This window comes from Arthrobotrys flagrans (assembly GCF_004000055.1).
Source record: "Arthrobotrys flagrans strain CBS H-5679 chromosome Unknown unitig_15, whole genome shotgun sequence".
NCBI lineage: Eukaryota > Fungi > Ascomycota > Orbiliomycetes > Orbiliales > Orbiliaceae > Arthrobotrys > Arthrobotrys flagrans.
This window is the reverse complement of record NW_027137545.1, coordinates 238,597-256,207: the sequence shown is the minus strand read 5'-3', so window position 1 is coordinate 256,207 and position 17,611 is coordinate 238,597. Positions and strand designations below refer to the sequence as shown.

The 17,611-nt window shown below is 46.1% G+C and overlaps 6 protein-coding genes across 6 annotated transcripts; 3 read left to right on the top strand and 3 right to left on the bottom strand.

Annotated features, from left to right (window-relative positions):
- Positions 1–188: 188 nt before the first annotated feature.
- Positions 189–1,597, top strand: DFL_000064 (uncharacterized protein; the record flags this gene model as incomplete). Its single annotated transcript, XM_067635817.1, has 5 exons — positions 189–272; positions 335–688; positions 753–1,118; positions 1,182–1,430; positions 1,496–1,597. 5 exons carry the CDS (start codon positions 189–191, stop codon positions 1,595–1,597), a joined length of 1,155 nt encoding a protein of 384 aa, XP_067494585.1.
- Positions 1,598–5,862: 4,265 nt separating this feature from the next.
- On the top strand, positions 5,863–6,316 carry DFL_000063 (uncharacterized protein; the record flags this gene model as incomplete). Its single annotated transcript, XM_067635695.1, has 2 exons — positions 5,863–6,021; positions 6,230–6,316. 2 exons carry the CDS (start codon positions 5,863–5,865, stop codon positions 6,314–6,316), a joined length of 246 nt encoding a protein of 81 aa, XP_067494584.1.
- A 2,195-nt stretch (positions 6,317–8,511) lies between these two features.
- Positions 8,512–9,122, top strand: DFL_000062 (uncharacterized protein; the record flags this gene model as incomplete). The annotated part of the gene is made up of 2 exons (XM_067635580.1): positions 8,512–9,005; positions 9,062–9,122. The coding sequence occupies 2 exons, from the start codon at positions 8,512–8,514 to the stop codon at positions 9,120–9,122; spliced, it is 555 nt and encodes a 184-aa protein (XP_067494583.1).
- A 1,994-nt stretch (positions 9,123–11,116) lies between these two features.
- DFL_000061 (uncharacterized protein) lies at positions 11,117–11,818 on the bottom strand (the record flags this gene model as incomplete). The annotated part of the gene is made up of 2 exons (XM_067635464.1): positions 11,117–11,372; positions 11,475–11,818. 2 exons carry the CDS (start codon positions 11,816–11,818, stop codon positions 11,117–11,119), a joined length of 600 nt encoding a protein of 199 aa, XP_067494582.1.
- A 999-nt stretch (positions 11,819–12,817) lies between these two features.
- Positions 12,818–13,783, bottom strand: DFL_000060 (uncharacterized protein; the record flags this gene model as incomplete). Its single annotated transcript, XM_067635343.1, has 1 exon — positions 12,818–13,783. The coding sequence occupies one exon, from the start codon at positions 13,781–13,783 to the stop codon at positions 12,818–12,820; it is 966 nt and encodes a 321-aa protein (XP_067494581.1).
- A 2,070-nt stretch (positions 13,784–15,853) lies between these two features.
- Positions 15,854–17,056, bottom strand: DFL_000059 (uncharacterized protein; the record flags this gene model as incomplete). Its single annotated transcript, XM_067635227.1, has 1 exon — positions 15,854–17,056. One exon carries the CDS (start codon positions 17,054–17,056, stop codon positions 15,854–15,856), a length of 1,203 nt encoding a protein of 400 aa, XP_067494580.1.
- Positions 17,057–17,611: the final 555 nt, after the last annotated feature.

The following is a 17,611-nucleotide window of genomic DNA, read 5'->3' as shown; positions in this document are numbered from 1 at the left end:
AGTTCGGATGAAAGGAGACAAGCTAGTTGGAGAAGTTGGAGATTGGATTCCGGTTATGGACCGGGGTTGAGGGATTCCTATATAAAGGCGGAGGTTTTGGTCGGTCTATTTATGATGTAAATGTCAATTGATTTGATTCTAGATCTTAGAGGACGTCGAAATTGATATATTGATAGAGTATTGTCGCAATGAAACTCTCGTTTCTTACCGCTGCTCTCGCCTGTACGGCTGAAGTCTTCGGACTTACTAGCTCTCTTCAAAGAGTTACTGAGGTACCCCCCACAACCCTATCCATAATCCTTTCTACGGCCGCTAATAAGAATGAAAAATCCAGAACTGGGGCAACAACCCAACCAACATTGAATTCTGGATCTACGTCCCCACAACCCTCAAAACCCGTCCAGCAATCGTAGTAGCAGCCCACTACTGCGGTGGTTCCGCATCCGCCTTCTTCAGCGGCACTCAATGGGCAAACCTCGCCGATCAATACGGATACATTGTCATCTATCCCAGTGTTACAAGAAGTAGTAAATGCTGGGATGTAGCTAGTACCGCTAGTTTGACGCATAATGGTGGTAGCGATAGTTTGGCCATTGTCACTATGGTTAAATGGGCTTTGAATAAGTATTCTGGTGATGCGGGACGGGTTTATCATACGGGATTGAGTTCGGGGGCTATGTTGACTGAGGTATATTCCACCTTCATACCGCCCCTCTTTCGTGCAAATAAGTTAATGAGGAATGGATTAATAGTTAATGATGGGCGCCTACCCCGACGTCTTCGCCGGTGGCTGTGGCTTCGCCGGTGTCCCCTACGGTTGTTTCGCCGGCAGCAGCGAATGGAACTCCCAATGTGCCAACGGTCAACTCATCAAAACCGCCCAACAATGGGGTGACCAAGTCCGCGCGGCGTACCCAGGGTACACAGGCCCACGTCCAAAACTTGCAATATACCATGGAACAGCAGATACAACACTATACTACAATAACTTCTTGGAATCGAATAAACAGTGGCCTAATGTGCTTGGTATTAGCTTTACGAGGAACGAGACGAATAATCCATTGAGTGGGTGGACTAAGATAATTTTTGGGGATGGTACGCAGTATGTTGCTTATTCTGTAAGTCCCCCCCCTTCCCTCATATAATTATGCGAAAATGGTGGTTTCTGACAGTATAAAAAGGCGGGAGGAGTCGGCCATAACATCCCATTACGAGAAGCAGACTGCATGTCCTTCTGGGGGCTAAACACAAGCGGTCCAACGAGTTCGACAACTACAAGTGTAACTACTACTATCACCACGCGCATAGTTACAACATCCGGAACCAGGACTACAGTAGCCGCTACTACTACGCCTATTACTACTACCACCCCTGCAGGTACTGGACCGACGGTGTCGAAGTGGGGACAATGTGGCGGCATTGGCTGGACAGTAAGTTGTTAACTTTAGTGTTTATGAGAGAGAGAGAGAGAGTAATGCTAATTGGTGGGGATCAGGGCGGTACCACTTGCGCTTCCGGCTCGACTTGTCAGGTTCTTAATCCTTACTATTCTCAAGTTAGTATTCTCGGAATCCCGCGTGGCGTGGAGATGAGCTAACAGTTGTGTCCAGTGTTTGTAAGAATACTGAATCCTTGACTATTGCGGAATCGTATGATCCCCCTTCGGCTAGCCTTTGGCTGAGTATTCTGTTCATATACTCAATATACAATGTATATATCCCCTCAACTATCAATATCTTACCACATACCCGTACCTCATAGACCATACTTTCATATCTACATCTGTAACCGCTTAAGCCGTCTAATAACTCCGAGGAGCTCCCGAGTCGCATGACAACTTTCGCTGCCAAAACTTGAGGCACACCCCCCGCTCATTCACAATCCAAAGTTATCATGTGACTTATCTCACCACCCAGAGATCTACCGACGGTCGTTGGGGCCATCGTTGAGGACATTACTTAAAATGGTACCGATTGACAGTTGCAGTCTCGTAACCATGACAGTCGATCGGAAATCGTTCGTGCTGTGACCGATGGTAGTAATCAAGCGTGGGAGGGGCGTTGTGACGTGAAGTTGCGCTTGTCAACGGGGGGTACTGGAACCGAACAGTTGCCTGTCAATGGAGGGGTACTATAATCAACAGGAATAAAGCGCAGAAGGAGGGTGATTACATGCAAGTCACATGTCAATTTTGGATGTTAAAAGCGGGGATTCCAGGGAGGAGGGGGGACTGTGCAGGTCCCGACAGTAGAAATCCAGTCGTCTCGTTAATTCCGTGTGGCGATCGAACGCGAGGAGGGATGACAGACAGGCATAAAGTCAGATATGATAATTCTTAGCTTTAATACTACAAGAACCAGACGGGCCAAATCTATATATCATCCAAAACTCTAAACTACCGTCGAACCCAGGAAGCATGCATTCACCGAGTTGAAGCTGTCGAATCCAGACGAACATGCATTCACGGAGTCGAAATGCCGTTCAACTCAGGTGCGTGTTTATCTGGATCCGCAGCATCTGACCCGGGGACCATACATTTACTGAATCAAACTGTCGTCTCAGGGAAACAAGCATTCTCTGAGTCGAGGCCGTCGAACCCAAGAAAACATGCATTCACGGAGTCAATCTGTCGCTCGACCCGGGTGCGTGTTTTCCTGGGCCCGTAGCTTTCGAACTCGGTAAACACATTTCCCACGCCCCGCCCCCAACCCATGCTTCCCACTCGGATATATGATCGGTTCACAGTGCCAACGGAGAAGTGTCCGGACACCACGATCCGACCATGTATACCCTCCTAATGGCTCCCAGCGCAGGCCTATTACTAGGCTATGCGTTCAGCAGACTGTGTTTTGGCCACGGAGGCCGAGCACAACCATGTTTGGGAGTTGGGTGATTGGACTTTCAGAACCCCGCCGAATACTGTCTTCAACACAGGCCTATTTCCAGGCCATGCGTTCGCTGGACTAGTTCTGGCCACGGCGGCCCACCGTCATTTTCTCCCACCAGCGCTCTGACGGAATATTCCCATGCCATCCCACAAATTGGGGTTATGGCGCAGTGGTAGCGCGTCCGCTTTGCATGCGGAAGGGCAAGGGTTCGATCCCCTTTGACTCCAATCGTTTTGCTGCTGAAGCGCTTGAGAAGACAAGCAACTCAAACATTGTTTGACGTTGATATGGGGATTCTCTCTGACTTTTTCTTGCGCCCGGAGGCTGGTAAAAGGTGGTATTTCCGGTGGGAATGTGGGGTTAAATGGCTGGCGCATGGGATCTCGGGTGATTCCTAATCCGGTAATCGTCTCGATTCGGTAGTATGTTTATCGGCTGGGCTAAAATGCCACTCCATCCAACTAAGGGGAAGCCCATATTAGTCAGTAGATATTTAACAAACAAGTACTTTTTAGAGTAAGAGGCCGTACTTGCCAAATCAATAGCCCAGAAGCCCTTCAGGTCGTCTTTTGGCGGCACATGGTTAGCCCAAAAGGACACCATCTTCCACCAACAAATAACACTCAAATCCCGGCGGCTAAGTAAAAGAAAGTCCATATAAGCATGTACTCCAACGCCATAAGCAAGTATTTCCTAGATATGAACCTTGCTTACCATATCGCAAACCCGGAGACCCTTCAGGTCATTTTTTGGCATGACATGGTCAATTCCTAAAGACCTTATCCCCCACCTCCATATATGTCCCCTAAACGTCTACCATGGTCATCGATAATATGACCCAGCAATATAATAACGATGAAGAACCTGTATCATCCGGTGTTCCTCGCCCAACTTGCATCGAGACCCTTGAACTTCTAATAAAAACTATACCCCAACGTAAACGTGGATGTTCGTGCTTGCCCACACCTCTAACCCCGACAACCGATTCCTCACAAACCAAACACCGGGTAGCTCATGAAACTGTTGTCGGTCCGCTGTGCTTCCACCATTGATGTGTGTAGTAAACGACGAAACACGTTTTGTCGCTGGGCTTTGCTTTTGCAAAACTAAATATTATAATCGGCACGGAGCCGAGTGGTATACTCGCCGTCTATTCAAACGCCGTAATGTTGCAAACGGGTACACAGCCCTATGAAGAGACTCGTAATTGAGTTCGGACTCATGATTTCGGGGTTGACTCGCCGACGAGTCTAACCCCATCGGGACGGCTTCGAGGTCATTTGGTGGTACTATGTCTCTGATCTCCGGAATGCTTTGTTGTATTAGCAATGAGAATAAAATAATCATCGACCTACTGGAGGTATGCCACATATGTCATTAAGAATGGCTGTGGCATCTCTCGGTCGTATGTCTTGGCGAACTATTGCATATCGCTTGTCAGCTAGCTCATTTTATATTAGTATCGAGATATAAGAAGCTATACCTTGAAGTGACTGGTTATCATCTTGAATCGGACATCTTTACTTCCAAAAAGAAATACAGTAAGCTGGTGCACACGTCGCAACTTCTAAAATATTCCCTAGCATTAACAGTCTAATCCAGATACAAGGAAACCGGTTGGCACACCATAGGGTAGTCTTGCGCTGAGAGGGGATGGTACACGCCCACCATTCTACACAACGTACTAAATTGCAACGAGATGACTATAATAGTGCAGGAGGGTGTCCTCGTGCTTGATACGTGTATAATAGTTGGCTCCGAAGATTTTGAAGCCGGTATCATGGTGCAAATGCACCATGCCTCACTCCAATCCCTTCCTCGTACACATCGATGCCCAAAATCACAGCCCAGAGGACTTGAAAGATGGCCCTAAGACCTCTCCTCGTATACTCTCCGCTGTATCCCCGCAAATCATTCTGAGCACCGCAATGGTCTGCAAGGTGGCCGAATTTATCTTCTTCGGGACCATTAACGGCGCACCCTAATCCGGCTACCATTGAATCGTTGCTCTCGAGCACCCTTTTAATATTGGTACGTCGAACGTATATGAAAACGTGACAACAGTCGAGAGGCCGGAGCCGTAGATAACAAAAATGCGCTGAGAAGCATCTCTGCAGCTAACAATAACGGCTAGAATGCTCCCAATGCCTGATATGTCAGTTGCATGGATCTGTGGACAAAATAATAACAGGCTGCTTGGTGAAGGTGTGAAGAGGAGATGTGGCGAGAGCGTGAAGTATTATGTTGCTGAGGAAAGAATGTTTTGATGAAAAGTGAACCTGAACGGGAGGAAGCGTTGCGTGCTGAGGGGGGCTCTGTTTAAATACCGTGCACAAGGGAAAGAAGGAAAAGAAAAAAAGACGCTAGCTAGCTAGAGAGCGCCGAGCATATAGAAGATTCTAGTTGAGACTCTACAGTCTGTTAAACAGGGCAACACAGGGTGAATGGCCATTCAGAGGCGGCACTTATGTTTACACACAGGACTGCTGCTAGGCATAAAATATGTTGCGACGCCGCGTCTAGCCTCGAGACTAGAATAATTCTACAAGCTTGTATACACTGTAAGGCTCTACGACTTGTTCAACAGGGCAACGCAGATTGAATAGTGTTGCGCACACAAGACTAACTAATGTTGAGCACAGAATAACGCTGTGCTTGAAAAGGGAATTATAAGATACGGGAGAGACGGTTGTAAAATCCCCCTTCTGCTCTTCCTCCCTCTACCTCTTCCTTCCCTTCCTTCTTCTCTTCAGCCCAGTCTCGTTACCAAACATTGACTACTGCTACCATTCACAAGCTTCCTCACAAAAACCTTTACATACCTACCAAACCAACAGCTAACAACCCCACAAGCATCTTGTACGGTATAACATCCTCTATCAGATGATACCTCTCCAGTCTACCCTCTTCCTAAGAACAAGGTTTGTACTCGAAACATTGTCTAATTATTTAAGTATCTTCTCAATAGCCCAAAATGTCTGCTACCACCACCACCACCAACCCCCAATTCCCCACCTTCCATCCGTCCAAGTTCTCTTGGGCGGATGACGTCGAAGAATGGGAGGAAGCGCACCAAAAAGCCAAGGCCAAGGCCACCAGTGACGACTATTTAGCATTATCGCTTCAAGCTGTGGTAGGTTCACGGAGGCTCATATACGGCACCAGTTAAAGCTGAAGATACTTTCTTCCCCGTCAGGTAATTTTATACAGACTTCTTAGAACTGCTATACCTTCGGTCCTGCTTTCAATAAACCATCTACTACTAGCTACTACTGCAAGGCGCCTATAAAACAAGGGGCTGATACAAATACGGCTACAAGTGCTAGTGGAAAAACGACTAGAACAGAGTCGGTTTGCACAATGAAGCCCTCGAATTCTGCACGCTTCGATACCTCTTCGGCAAAGCCAGGCAGTTAAGCGAAAAGTAAGGCAATAGGGCAGCTCAAATGCCCTAGTAATTACCAGGGCAGCTCTGATACAATCATGGACATCAGCGTAACGATGTGAGAGGGCATAATGCCAATGACCACCACAACGGTTCAATTTTCGAATGTCGGGCCGCCTCAATATATGATTACCTCTATATTAAGTTCTTCTGGAACGCTTAGTACCGCAATGTCCAGAACGGCTTCTTACTACCCTAAACACCTTACTGCTCTCCGAATTCATTCATAAGATTCAAATACATTGCAACACTCCTTAGAAACGCCCTCTGATGCAACTTTATTGAACATACAAAAGCTACCTACACATTACCCTCGTGCTCTTCGGATAAACCAAGACGAGACGCCCCTCAACAGGGGGATTACTCTCAGCCCCAGCAGTATCACCGACTTCAACATTTGCGCCGTTAGTATTATTCTCTTCAACATTTGCCCCAGTATTCTTGTCATTTTCAATCTGTGCCCCATCGGTCGCTATTTTTTTTTTCAATTTTTGCCTCAGAAGTATTACTCTCTTCAACTTTTGTCCAAGCAGCGCTACTCTCTTCGACTTTTGCCCCGGTGGTATCATCATCTTCAACTTTATCCCTAAAACAAACCCAGGCGTTACAAACTCAATGTATAAATAGCAACCCACGATTAGCATCTCATACATCTCGACAATCGGGAGTCGCAAGACAATGCCTCTACTAACCTCAGTCCCCCTCGCCCCAATCCACCAAATAGTATTCGGCATCCCCTCCCCCCCAGGCACCGAAACCAACATAAAATTCCTCATCATCGGAATCTTAAAATATTACAACCCCTGAATCCCCGTTTCAACCACAATCTCCTCCACCGGAATTTCATTAATCGTAGCAAATTTCCGATCGTCGGTCAACCCAAACAGCACAAGCCGTTGAACCTCAATCGCCGCCGTTCGAGAAGTAATGTGCCATCGAGATCTATCGAATTGAAGCTTGGTTTTTGTTAAAGGTTCTACAGCTCGTAAGTACGCTGGAAAGTATGTAGGTCTGTGTATGTATGATTGATGATCGATCGTCTAGATCCCAACACATCGTAGATCCGCCTGTATTTATAGAGCGGTACGTATAGACCCGGCACTACGCCTTATACGGTATATCGCAACACCCCAGCTCGTATATGGGGCGTAGACGGTAAGAATCGCTGTATCACGATGTGTCTTGTAACTTCGCATAATTACAATCCAGCAGGATCTACGGCATAAACCGTAGTGACCTCAATGCCCCGTTGTATCCAACCTGTTGTAGTTTCATCTAATCGTAGTGCTTGCGCAGCTCGTAGTATGAAGCCACTTAGTTGTAAAAGGCGCGTAATCTCTCAGTTATAGAGTATAGAATCGTTGCGTTTACAGCGGTACGCTTCAACGTCTTATAATGGCATAACTGCCATAGTGGCCTATAGAACCAACTGTTCCGTACGGATGTTGGATTAGGCTGTGCGCTTACTGGCGCTTGTTATATTAATGCAGATTCATGCTTTGCAGCGAACAGTTGTAAATCACCGTGCATGCTGTTGCATATGGGAATCTTTATGGCTCTAGAATCATTATCTAGAACGTACGTAGCTCTGGAGCTGTAGGGGCGTCTGTTGCAGTTATGCAATTTACCAGATTTCATGCCACATCCCCAGCTTAGAGCCATGCTGTACGGCTCTAAAATTAGTGTAGACATCTGGAGCTGTTCTGGAGAAAGAGAAGTACTTAACTGGCTGTCATTCGCCTTGTTTGCTTTCCATTCTTTCATATCCCCAGCTTCGTTCATAGCCCCAGCTTACTTCATTATTACTATTATATTATTTTATATCTTTACAGCCTTATAACATCATTATGTCTGCTGCTGTTGCCAGTCACCTTGCTCGTGCGAACGCTATTCTCGCCAATCCGGCATCATATATTTGTGCCGTACCTTGTCAGCGGTGCTTCGATGACGGTTATCTGTGTATTGTATCTCCGGATACCCGCAGTAATAAGTGCAGTTCCTGTACAAAGGTAAACTCTTTGTGCACGTGGTGTAAGTTCTGTAATCCTATGCGTTTGAGAGGTAGATGCTAATTTGTATTAAGCACGGAGCGTTAGGGCTCCTCGCGCTTCTGGGCCGGGACGCAGTTTTGTCGTCTGTAATCCGCCAGCGCTTATAATCGTTCCCGGAGATCCTGTCATGTATCAGACTGCGGCTCCACAGGCGCACAGGCATAGCGCTAATACGCCAAATGCCCTCCATGGCGTAGCTCTTGGTGGCCCTCCACCGTTATCAAATGACTGTATTGTCGCTGGAGCGGTATGGGGGCCAACATTGGCAGACGGCACGCCTATGCCCCAGCTTACCCACCTTCCTGCCAACCTAGACGTACGGGACCTGCAGAACCAGCTGGCTGCAGCCAACGCAGCTTTGACTACAGCTAATGCAGCCTTAACTGCTTCTAATACAGCACTGGCAGCTGCCAATGCGGCTCTAGCAGCGCACGGAGGAGGTGCAGGTGGTGGAGCTGGTGGAGCTAGTGGCGCTGGAGGAGCAGTAGGTGGGGGTGCTACCCATGCTCAGGTCATCGCTGCGGTTGACGCGGCACGAGGTATTCCGGGCGGTGCAGCTCCCCTGCCTACTTTGCAGGATGTGATGGCGGAATTGGCCCATTTACGCGGCCGTGCGGATGCGTAAGTTATAGCTCTAGTTCCTAGACGGTACGTCAGCTAATTTAAAATAAATTTAGGATGCAAAATTATGTGCAAGCGAAAGACGCTGCCGCTGGAGGCGTAGCCTTTCCGCCTTAGTGCCTTGAGGGCCTTATCCTTTGTTTGTTTATTCTGCGCGGCTGTTCGTTTTATCTGAGATTTTATGCAATATAAAGCAAAATAATATTCTCATTCTTTTAATCGAGTAAGCCCATGCGCGTAAAATGATAGTTGTGCGAGCTGGCCAGTAGGGACTTAGTCAACGCATCCGCCAGTAACTCCTTGGAGCCACGATGCTCTAATCTGAAAGTGCCATTCCTTATCTTTTCTCTAATCCAGAAGTATTGCAGATCGTAATACTTTGTCTTCTGTTGGTTGCCACCTGTTGTGTTTACGGTTATAGCGGCAGTATTGTCCATGTACAGAACCGTAGGGGGTAAAGGGAGCGTTGTCTGCGGTTAAAGCGATACAAGGATTGAGGATAACAGCTTCCGAAGCCAAATTCCTTCAGTTCCTGCATAATTAGAAGCTATTACTTCTGCTTCAATTAAGGATTTCGCAATAACCGATTGCAGTTTACTGCTCCATGAAATAATGCTACCTCCCAGTAGATACACGTAGCCAAACGTTAACTTTCGTGCAATATCCTCTAGCCCATAGGTTTGTGCCCAATCTAAATCACTATACCCCTCTAGCAGTAGAGGTAGATCCTTCTCATCGACCATTTTGCTATTATAATGGAGTAACTGCCTGTAAGTAGCAGACAGGTACTGGTAAGCCCATATTACTACTTTCCAATGTTCCTCCGTAGGCGCATGGGCATACTGCCCTAACTTTGCAACCGTATATGCTAAGTCAGGTCGGCTACCTTGTACGGCGTAATTTAACGAGCCAACCATACTTCGGTAGATTTCGTGATCTTCTTCGTTAAGTGCGAGCCAGGAAGCATCCTTCGATAATCGTACGCCAGAATCCATAGGAGTCTATCTTGACTTACTGTTAAGCATGCTAAAACGATCCAGAATGCTTTTACAGTATTCTTCTTGGTCTATTTGTAACGTCCTAGAAGTACGATTCCTTCGTATTCGTAGGCCCAAAAACCGTTTAGCTTCACCCATATCCTTGATTTCGTACATTTTCATCAGGTACGCTTTCGTCTGCTGTATCATAGTTATATCTTTTGAGAAGATTAGGAAGTCATCAACGTATGTGACTATAATCATGCCTTTGCAAAAGTACAGGCATTCATCTACTTCACTTCTTGTCATTTTATATGGAAACTCTTCGCCTGTAAGCGTATTGTTCAAGTCTTCGTTCCACAGGTATGGAGCCTGTTTCAGGCCATACAATGACTTTAGCAGAAGCAGTGCCACAACTCCAGTTGGCGCTTTATAACCTGCCGGTAGAGCGATAGGTGTTCTCTCCTGTAAAGGTAGAGAAGCATTCAGAAACGCTGTTTTAACATCTAGCTAATGAACCTCTAAGTCCAGAATCGCAGTAATCACCAGTAAAGCTCGTACGGTACGTAAGTTGACAACTAGCGCATACGTTTCTGTATAATAAATGCCATAGCGCTGTTCGTAGCCTTTTACCACCAATCTGGCTTTATATAATATTCCCGAATCTGTGCGCTTCCTAGTGAAGACCCAGCGCGTATTCATTGGTTTAATACCATGCGGTACCTCTGAAAGCGCAGTCCATGTCTTGTTATCGGTAAGCGATTCCATTTCTCTTTAAATTACAGCTAGCCAGCCTTCTTTCTCTTTACTGGCTATAGCTTCATTATAAGATTGTAGCAGATCGAGGTCAATTGAGGCATCTTCTGCGGTCACAAAAGTAGTAACCTCGATAGCCCTTGTGTGCTGTAAGTATCTGACCTTAGAGGATTAAGTAATCGTAGTACGTAACATGCGTGCCTTCTCTATCTCTCTTAATCTTTCACTGCGTCGCAGCGCGGCCTGCTCTTCTACCTGTCCAACCTTAGCAGTTTCATCGTCGATTGTTTTGTCTACGATTATTGGGTTATCTGGCTTTCTTTGCTGTTGAGCAGGTAAAATATTAACCACTACCATAAAATTTAGCTTTCTAGCAGGTTAGCCTTCCAGTAACATGGTGCCGATATGCCGTCGGTTGTCGTCGTATATCTCTCTAACATTAAGCTTGTCCTGTAGCTCTATATCCTGCGGATCAGGAAGTATAGGTACTAATAAGGCTAAGGCAACGTATGGCTTCTTCCAGTAGCTGGAATCTGGGAAGCATGCTTTATAGCTTTCCCATGCGGGAGCAGAGTTATCGACGAATACCACATCTCTAACTATAGAGACGTACTTCTTTGAGATATTCCAGACTCTATACTGTTTTAAGGTACGAGTGTATCCCAGAAATATGTCTTTCTATGCTCTGTGCTGGCTGAGGATCTTCTTGCGTTTCTCCTTAGGCACTGTAACGTACACTAGATAGCCAAATGGGTGCATACGGGTATAATCGACAGGGTTTCCATTGAGCTGTTCTTTTGAGGATTTAGGCGTCTGTTCTCCTTTCCGCTTGGGAGGTACTAGCCTGTTGCTTGTGAAGCAGGCCGTAGATAGAGCTTCTTGCCAGAATACTTCTGGTAAGCCAGATTCTATTAGAATTGCGGTAGCAAGTTCTCGTAGCGTCTGTATTGCTCTCTCAGCTGTACCGTTTTGCTCGTGTGCGTATGGGGCGGAAGATTTAATTTCGATGCCGTATTCTGCGCAGAAGGTTTGTACTTTCTTCTGTATGAACTCCTTTGCATTATTGAGGTGTATAGCCATTACTTTGGATTGTCGACTGTATTTGTGTTCTATTATCGTTACGAATTGAATAAAATGTACTTGGTATTCTGAATGATTTGTAAAGAACCTTATCTATTTATAGTGGGTAGCCTCGTTTACGATTATAAGCGCATACTTTGCTTGTTGATGTAGCTTAGCTGTAGGATCCAAATGACGTTTATGCAGTGAAGCTGTTGCAAATGGCCCCACTATGTCTATGTGTATACGCTCTAAGGAATGTGACTTCTTGGAGGTAGCAGGATCTGGATTTGGGCGTATATTAGCTTTAGATAAGAGGCATGGCTCGTAAGTTGGATTCTTCTGCTTTTTAGAGGATATTTCAACCCCAGCTCGAGCCATACTTCTGCGAATTGTTCTCTAACTGGCATGACTTAGTTTCCTGTGCCATTTTAATAATTCCGTAACTTTGGTTGGGAAGGTATGATCTGTGGTTACTCGATGCGCTGATAGCGTTATAGCCTCTGAAATGAAGGATCTGTCTTGTGCCCTCTCAGGCACGCAGTATTCATTATTACTTTTTAGTACGTAGAGGCCTATTTCTTCATCGAAAATTGGTTGTGCTATAATAAAACCGTCTTTCTTAAGGATATTGCTCTGAGGCGTAAAATGTACGCCTATTCCTCTTTCCTGCAGTTTCCTGATAGAACATAGGTTGAGAGCTATCTGGGGCGCGTACAGCACATCGTGTACCTTTAGGATAGTAGTATCGGTTTCTATAATAAGAGTTCCGTATCCTTGAGCGGGTATAATTAAATCATTCTCTAACCTTATCTTTCTTTCTATATCGAAAGAGACGTAAGTTTTAGGTATAAATAAATCATAATCCTTACAGATCCAGTCGCTTGCGCCTGAGTCTATATGCCATGATTCTCCAGAAGCACCTTTACAGGCATTTCTTTTGATATTGGCTCTGTATATCGTTGTTACGTCACGAGGTTTAGGAACTGTGGGATAAGAGGAAACGTTCTTCTTGATTCTCTAGTTTAGAGGTCTAAGTTCTGGATGCTTAACAAAGCAGCGTTCTTCTGGGTGGCTTGTGCCTCCACAGGTGCCGCATGGAGGGTAGGTTATCTTATTCTTCTTCTGAGAGGTCATACTCCCAGCGCCAGAGCCAGAACCTGCGTTTCCCTCGGTATCAAAGCGAACTCTCTTCTCCGCACCACCCTCCTCAGTTCTATTATCCTGACTAACTGTGCGTTTAAACTTTCGTTTATTTCCCTTATGTGCTGCCAAGCCGGTAGCGTCCGTAGCTGGTGGTGGCGTAGACGCAGAAGGGGCTTGAGGTTTAGCACCCTTCTTTTCTGACTTTCCACGTCTACGGGCATTACGCCCATGGTGAAACAAGGTTATTTGCTTGAGAATGTGATCTCTCAAACGTTCGATTGTATATGCCGTCTTATTAGTAGCATTCGTCGTATAAAACCATATAACCGTATAGATGTTGAGGTGCTGATCTCTGGTTTCGTCTAATGCCCCTTTGGCAGCATTAATGAGATTTGACTGTGGGAAGGTAGAAGGTGAGATATCGCTTCTTTCCTTTTGTATCTGTATAACTGCTTCGAAGTAACGCGAAATAGCCGTATACATGTCGTATTTCTCCAGCTGTATAGTAAGAGAGAAAAGACGGTTCTCAAGCACGTTTATAACGCCTTCGATGTCAAGCCTATACCTCTCCTTAAGTAGATCCATCATAACTTTGGGTGACAAGCCGGTGAGGATATTATATATATCATCATGAACCGATTTTTGTATAATGCCGCCAGCGAATAACTTAGCTGCTTCGTACTTGTCTAACGGTTCAGCGTCTGCAACGTCTACTGTTTCAGCAGTAGACGGGGAAGCCCCAGCTTGTTCCCTGGCATCTTGTAAAGGTCCTGAGGTACTGGCTGATAGCACTATAGAAGTATCGGCAATAAACTTTGACAGCCTATAGCCATACTTCATGTGCGATCCCAGCACCTGCTTAATTTTATTGAGCCAGACCTGGTAGTTACAGCCATTTGCAGCCAAAGTAAATCTGCTTAGAAAGGTAACAGATGTAGACATTACATTCTAAGAAATATATTATGCAGCGTTGTATCGAGAATTTAAAAAGCAAAGTAATCTTTGCGATTCTAAGATTACGATCAGTAAAAGTCTGCAGATACTACAATAAAGCGTGAAAACAGTTGAAGCACATTATACTTAGTTGGTAGATACTCTTCTTAGGATCAGGAAGTCGTGCTAATAACATGTTAAAGGTTCTACAGCTCGTAAGTACGCTGGAAAGTATGTAGGTCTGTGTATGTATAATTGATGATCGATCGTCTAGATCCCAACACATCGTAGATCCGCCTGTATTTATAGAGCGGTACGTATAGACCCGGCACTACGCCTTATACGGTATATCGCAACAGTTTTGACGATAAGCGGTATTTTCTTGGGTTTCGCTTCAGCGGTCTTCTCGTCATCTTCATCATCCGGTTTATCGAGTGGTTTGAGAATCCTGGCTACCGAATTTGGATCTCCCTAAGTTCCATTTTTCTTTTGCGGCGCCAGGCCGACTCTCTGGTTTCCAATGTACCATGATTCGTCATCATCGTTTTGGGGATCAACAGCCTTGGAACCGCTTTTCTTCTTCTTCTTCTTCTTCTTCTTTTTACTCGACCCGGCCCCTACGTTCTGGGAGTTTCTTTGGCATCTTTGGGATCCATTTCATGTGGCTCTTTGTCTGTATTATCCTTAGAGTCCTCAATTTCTCCCTCGTCTAGAGCTGTTTCTTGAGGTGTTTCTTCGGCTCTTTGTCCTTGGGTGTTTCTTCGGGTTGTTCTTCGACTGCGTTTGAAGTGCTTCTTCGGTAGCTTCTCGAGGAAGTATCTCCGAGGCTACTCGGGTTTCCTTTGTGACCGTTTTCCATGGATCCTCTCGAGGTGTTCGGGTCTTTCCCAAATTGCAGCTGAGCTTCCTCGCTTGGTGCCTCCCAAAAATAGTCTTGAGGTAGATCACCCGGTACCTCTTGAGCCATTTCTTTCAGCGTTTCTCGTGTCGCTTCAGCTTGAACCCTTTCTTCGGCACCCTGTTGGATTTCTTCCTGGCCTCTCTGTCGGCGGCTTTTTTGGAGTGGTTACTCAGTCGTTCCGGGCACCTCACAGGGCAATGCTTTGGGTATTCAGCCAGTGGCCTTGTAGGGCGGTCGCAGTCCCAGGATCTTTTCTTGCGGCGGCCCTCGTGGGGCCTTTTTGGGCTACTCTTGAGCTGACACTCTAGGTACTTCTCGTGGTGTTCCTTCGGACTCTCGCCGCGTCGCCTCTGGAGGCGCTTGTTGGCCTACTTCTGGGGGAGCACTTCGGGGTCCTTGCCCGGGTCTCGTCCAATCGGCTCCTCTAGAGGGTGTTTGAGCCGCTTCTTGAGGTATGCCTTGAGTTCTTTTGCTCTGAGGGCAGCTTGGGGACATTCTGGGGCGGTTATATTCCCGAGCCTTGTTTCTAGTTTATAACAACAACCATGCTGGAGGGAACCGATGGACTACGAATTTTTATTTGCTCAGGATATTGATATTAAGCGTAAGAATTTGGCACTTGCTCTTGCATTCGGATTTTCTAACTAGCTGATTTAAAGAGGGTGCTCTTGATCGGAACAGTCAAAATAATGCAGCACATGAACGGAGGGCAGAGTGGAGAGTAATGTTGGATCATAAGAGTTCTTGAAGTTAGCAAAGGGCCCCCCCCAGCAAATAGCGATCTTGTGGAAGACAATAAAGCTTTTATAAGCAAGCATGAAAAAAGTTTGACAAAAAAGAGGTGGTAGCACAAAAAAAGTCTACCAGAGATATATCAAGAAACGTTGAGGACAAAGTACTCAAAGCCCGTTACCCTGATCAAACATAGAAAGGTCTGCAAAAATAGAGGGGTTTGCGGTATCGGTCTTTTTGTTCTTGCTCCGCAGGTTAAAGCGGCCCAAAATTCTCATGATAGGTCTTTGCTCCTTCTCGGTTTTCGACTTCTCGGCGACGGCGATTTCTGCACCGCTTGGATTCTATCCGGCTGTGGGAATTGCTGCGCCTTCGGTGTCGTCACTGTTGATACAAGTGTCCAGGAGGTTTCGAGAGTATAGATTCTCGTGAAAGACGTCAAGTTTGCATAGCCCACTTTGTTCTAATCTGTAAAGAACATGCAAGTTGGAATACGGGACCGTCAGAAAGACAATTGTTGAATTTATGTCGTTAACGCCCATAACGTCGATTTTAAAATTTTTGTTCAATTGGTGAAGCCATTTGATCATCGTTAGGGTAGATTTGTCGTTTATATCGGTTGAAATGTGAACTTTCAAGGCTACGGAATGCTCCTTGGGCCGCCAGGAGTCCAACAGTAGTGGATTGAGTGTATCGGTGCTTGGAGTCGGTGGGAGTTGTAGTGATACGACTGGGAGTAGAATTGGGGTATCTCCGTGTAACATTCTATACGCTGGTGGTGACTTGGATGGATCTCGGGGGCGAACTTGCAATCGCTTGAAAAGCTCTGGAAAAGTAACTGGTGGCTTGTCCTTGTCGTAGACCATCAATTTCATTTCATAAATTAACCTTTGTGTAAAGGTAATTTCGATATCCCGATGCCTCCTTCCGGTAGTTTTCGATCTCGCGTCCGTTGCCGCCAATACTTCGACTGTTTTATCGGATGGTACATTCGGTCCGACAAAGGCCCCTGAATAACAACAATCCAAGATACATGCGGCATCCACTTCACCAAAGGGCTGTGGCCTGCTGAGAGAGAATAAGTAACTTCTGACGCTATCCCAAGAAATCTCTTGTGCGTACCCGGTTGGGTTTCCTTGGAGCAGAAACTGGTTGGAGCCGCCAACAGCACCGTGGCAGGCGAAGTGTAGGAGCAGCAGCTTTCTTCCCATGCAAGAACGCCAGACCCGGTTGACCTTCCTCATAGCCACCCCCCAGTAGACGTCAGAATCCTGATCCTTTGGGAGAACCAATCTGAATATATTGACATCCGCGAGATTAAACATCTCTTTCATGGCATCGACAAAGTGTTTAGAATCCTCCTCGGCACCAGTATCATCGCTTTCAAATGACACAGCAACCAAGAACATTAGTTTGTAATTGAAATCTCGTTGTCGGATTGCTTGCTCCAGCTTCTTGCGTAGCTCGGCTTCTACTTCCGTCGGTTGGCGTGGCATGGCAGGTTCGGCTTGAGATTCCATACTTTCGGGTTGAACACTTGGAATCATGAGTCAGCAAGAGTATTAAACCTTGCATATCAATGATACCTTGAGCAGGAAACACGAGGTCGCTTACGAGGGTGGTTTGAAATCTAGCTAGTGATGACGGCTGCGTACCTATGCTCCCAGATAACCGTCGGCGCGTCCAGTCTAGTATCCGTCGGTACGGAAGGAGGAATGAGGTTGGTGTTGACAAACAGGATTAGATATAGGAGGCTAAGACCTGCGTGATTGATTACGAAGGGTGAGAGCTAGAGCTGTATGGGAGTGAATTGTAACTTGGATGGATACCAACTGCGTATTGAGGTCTGCCTTAAACAAACAGACTATGAGACGATGAGGAAAAAATTTAGAGCGAGAGAACCGCTTGATGTAGGTGCATCCCGTGGCACCACGTTGGAGAGTGTTTGCTGTGCAGGAGCCTGATTGCTCCTTGATGATTTTGTGAAGTTATTGGAATAGAGAAAATTTCTTATTGGGAAATGTATTTTGGAGAAGGTTGATTGATTGATGTCTTGATGTCGATGGATACTAGTCGACACGAAGTGGGTGGTCCCTTAAATA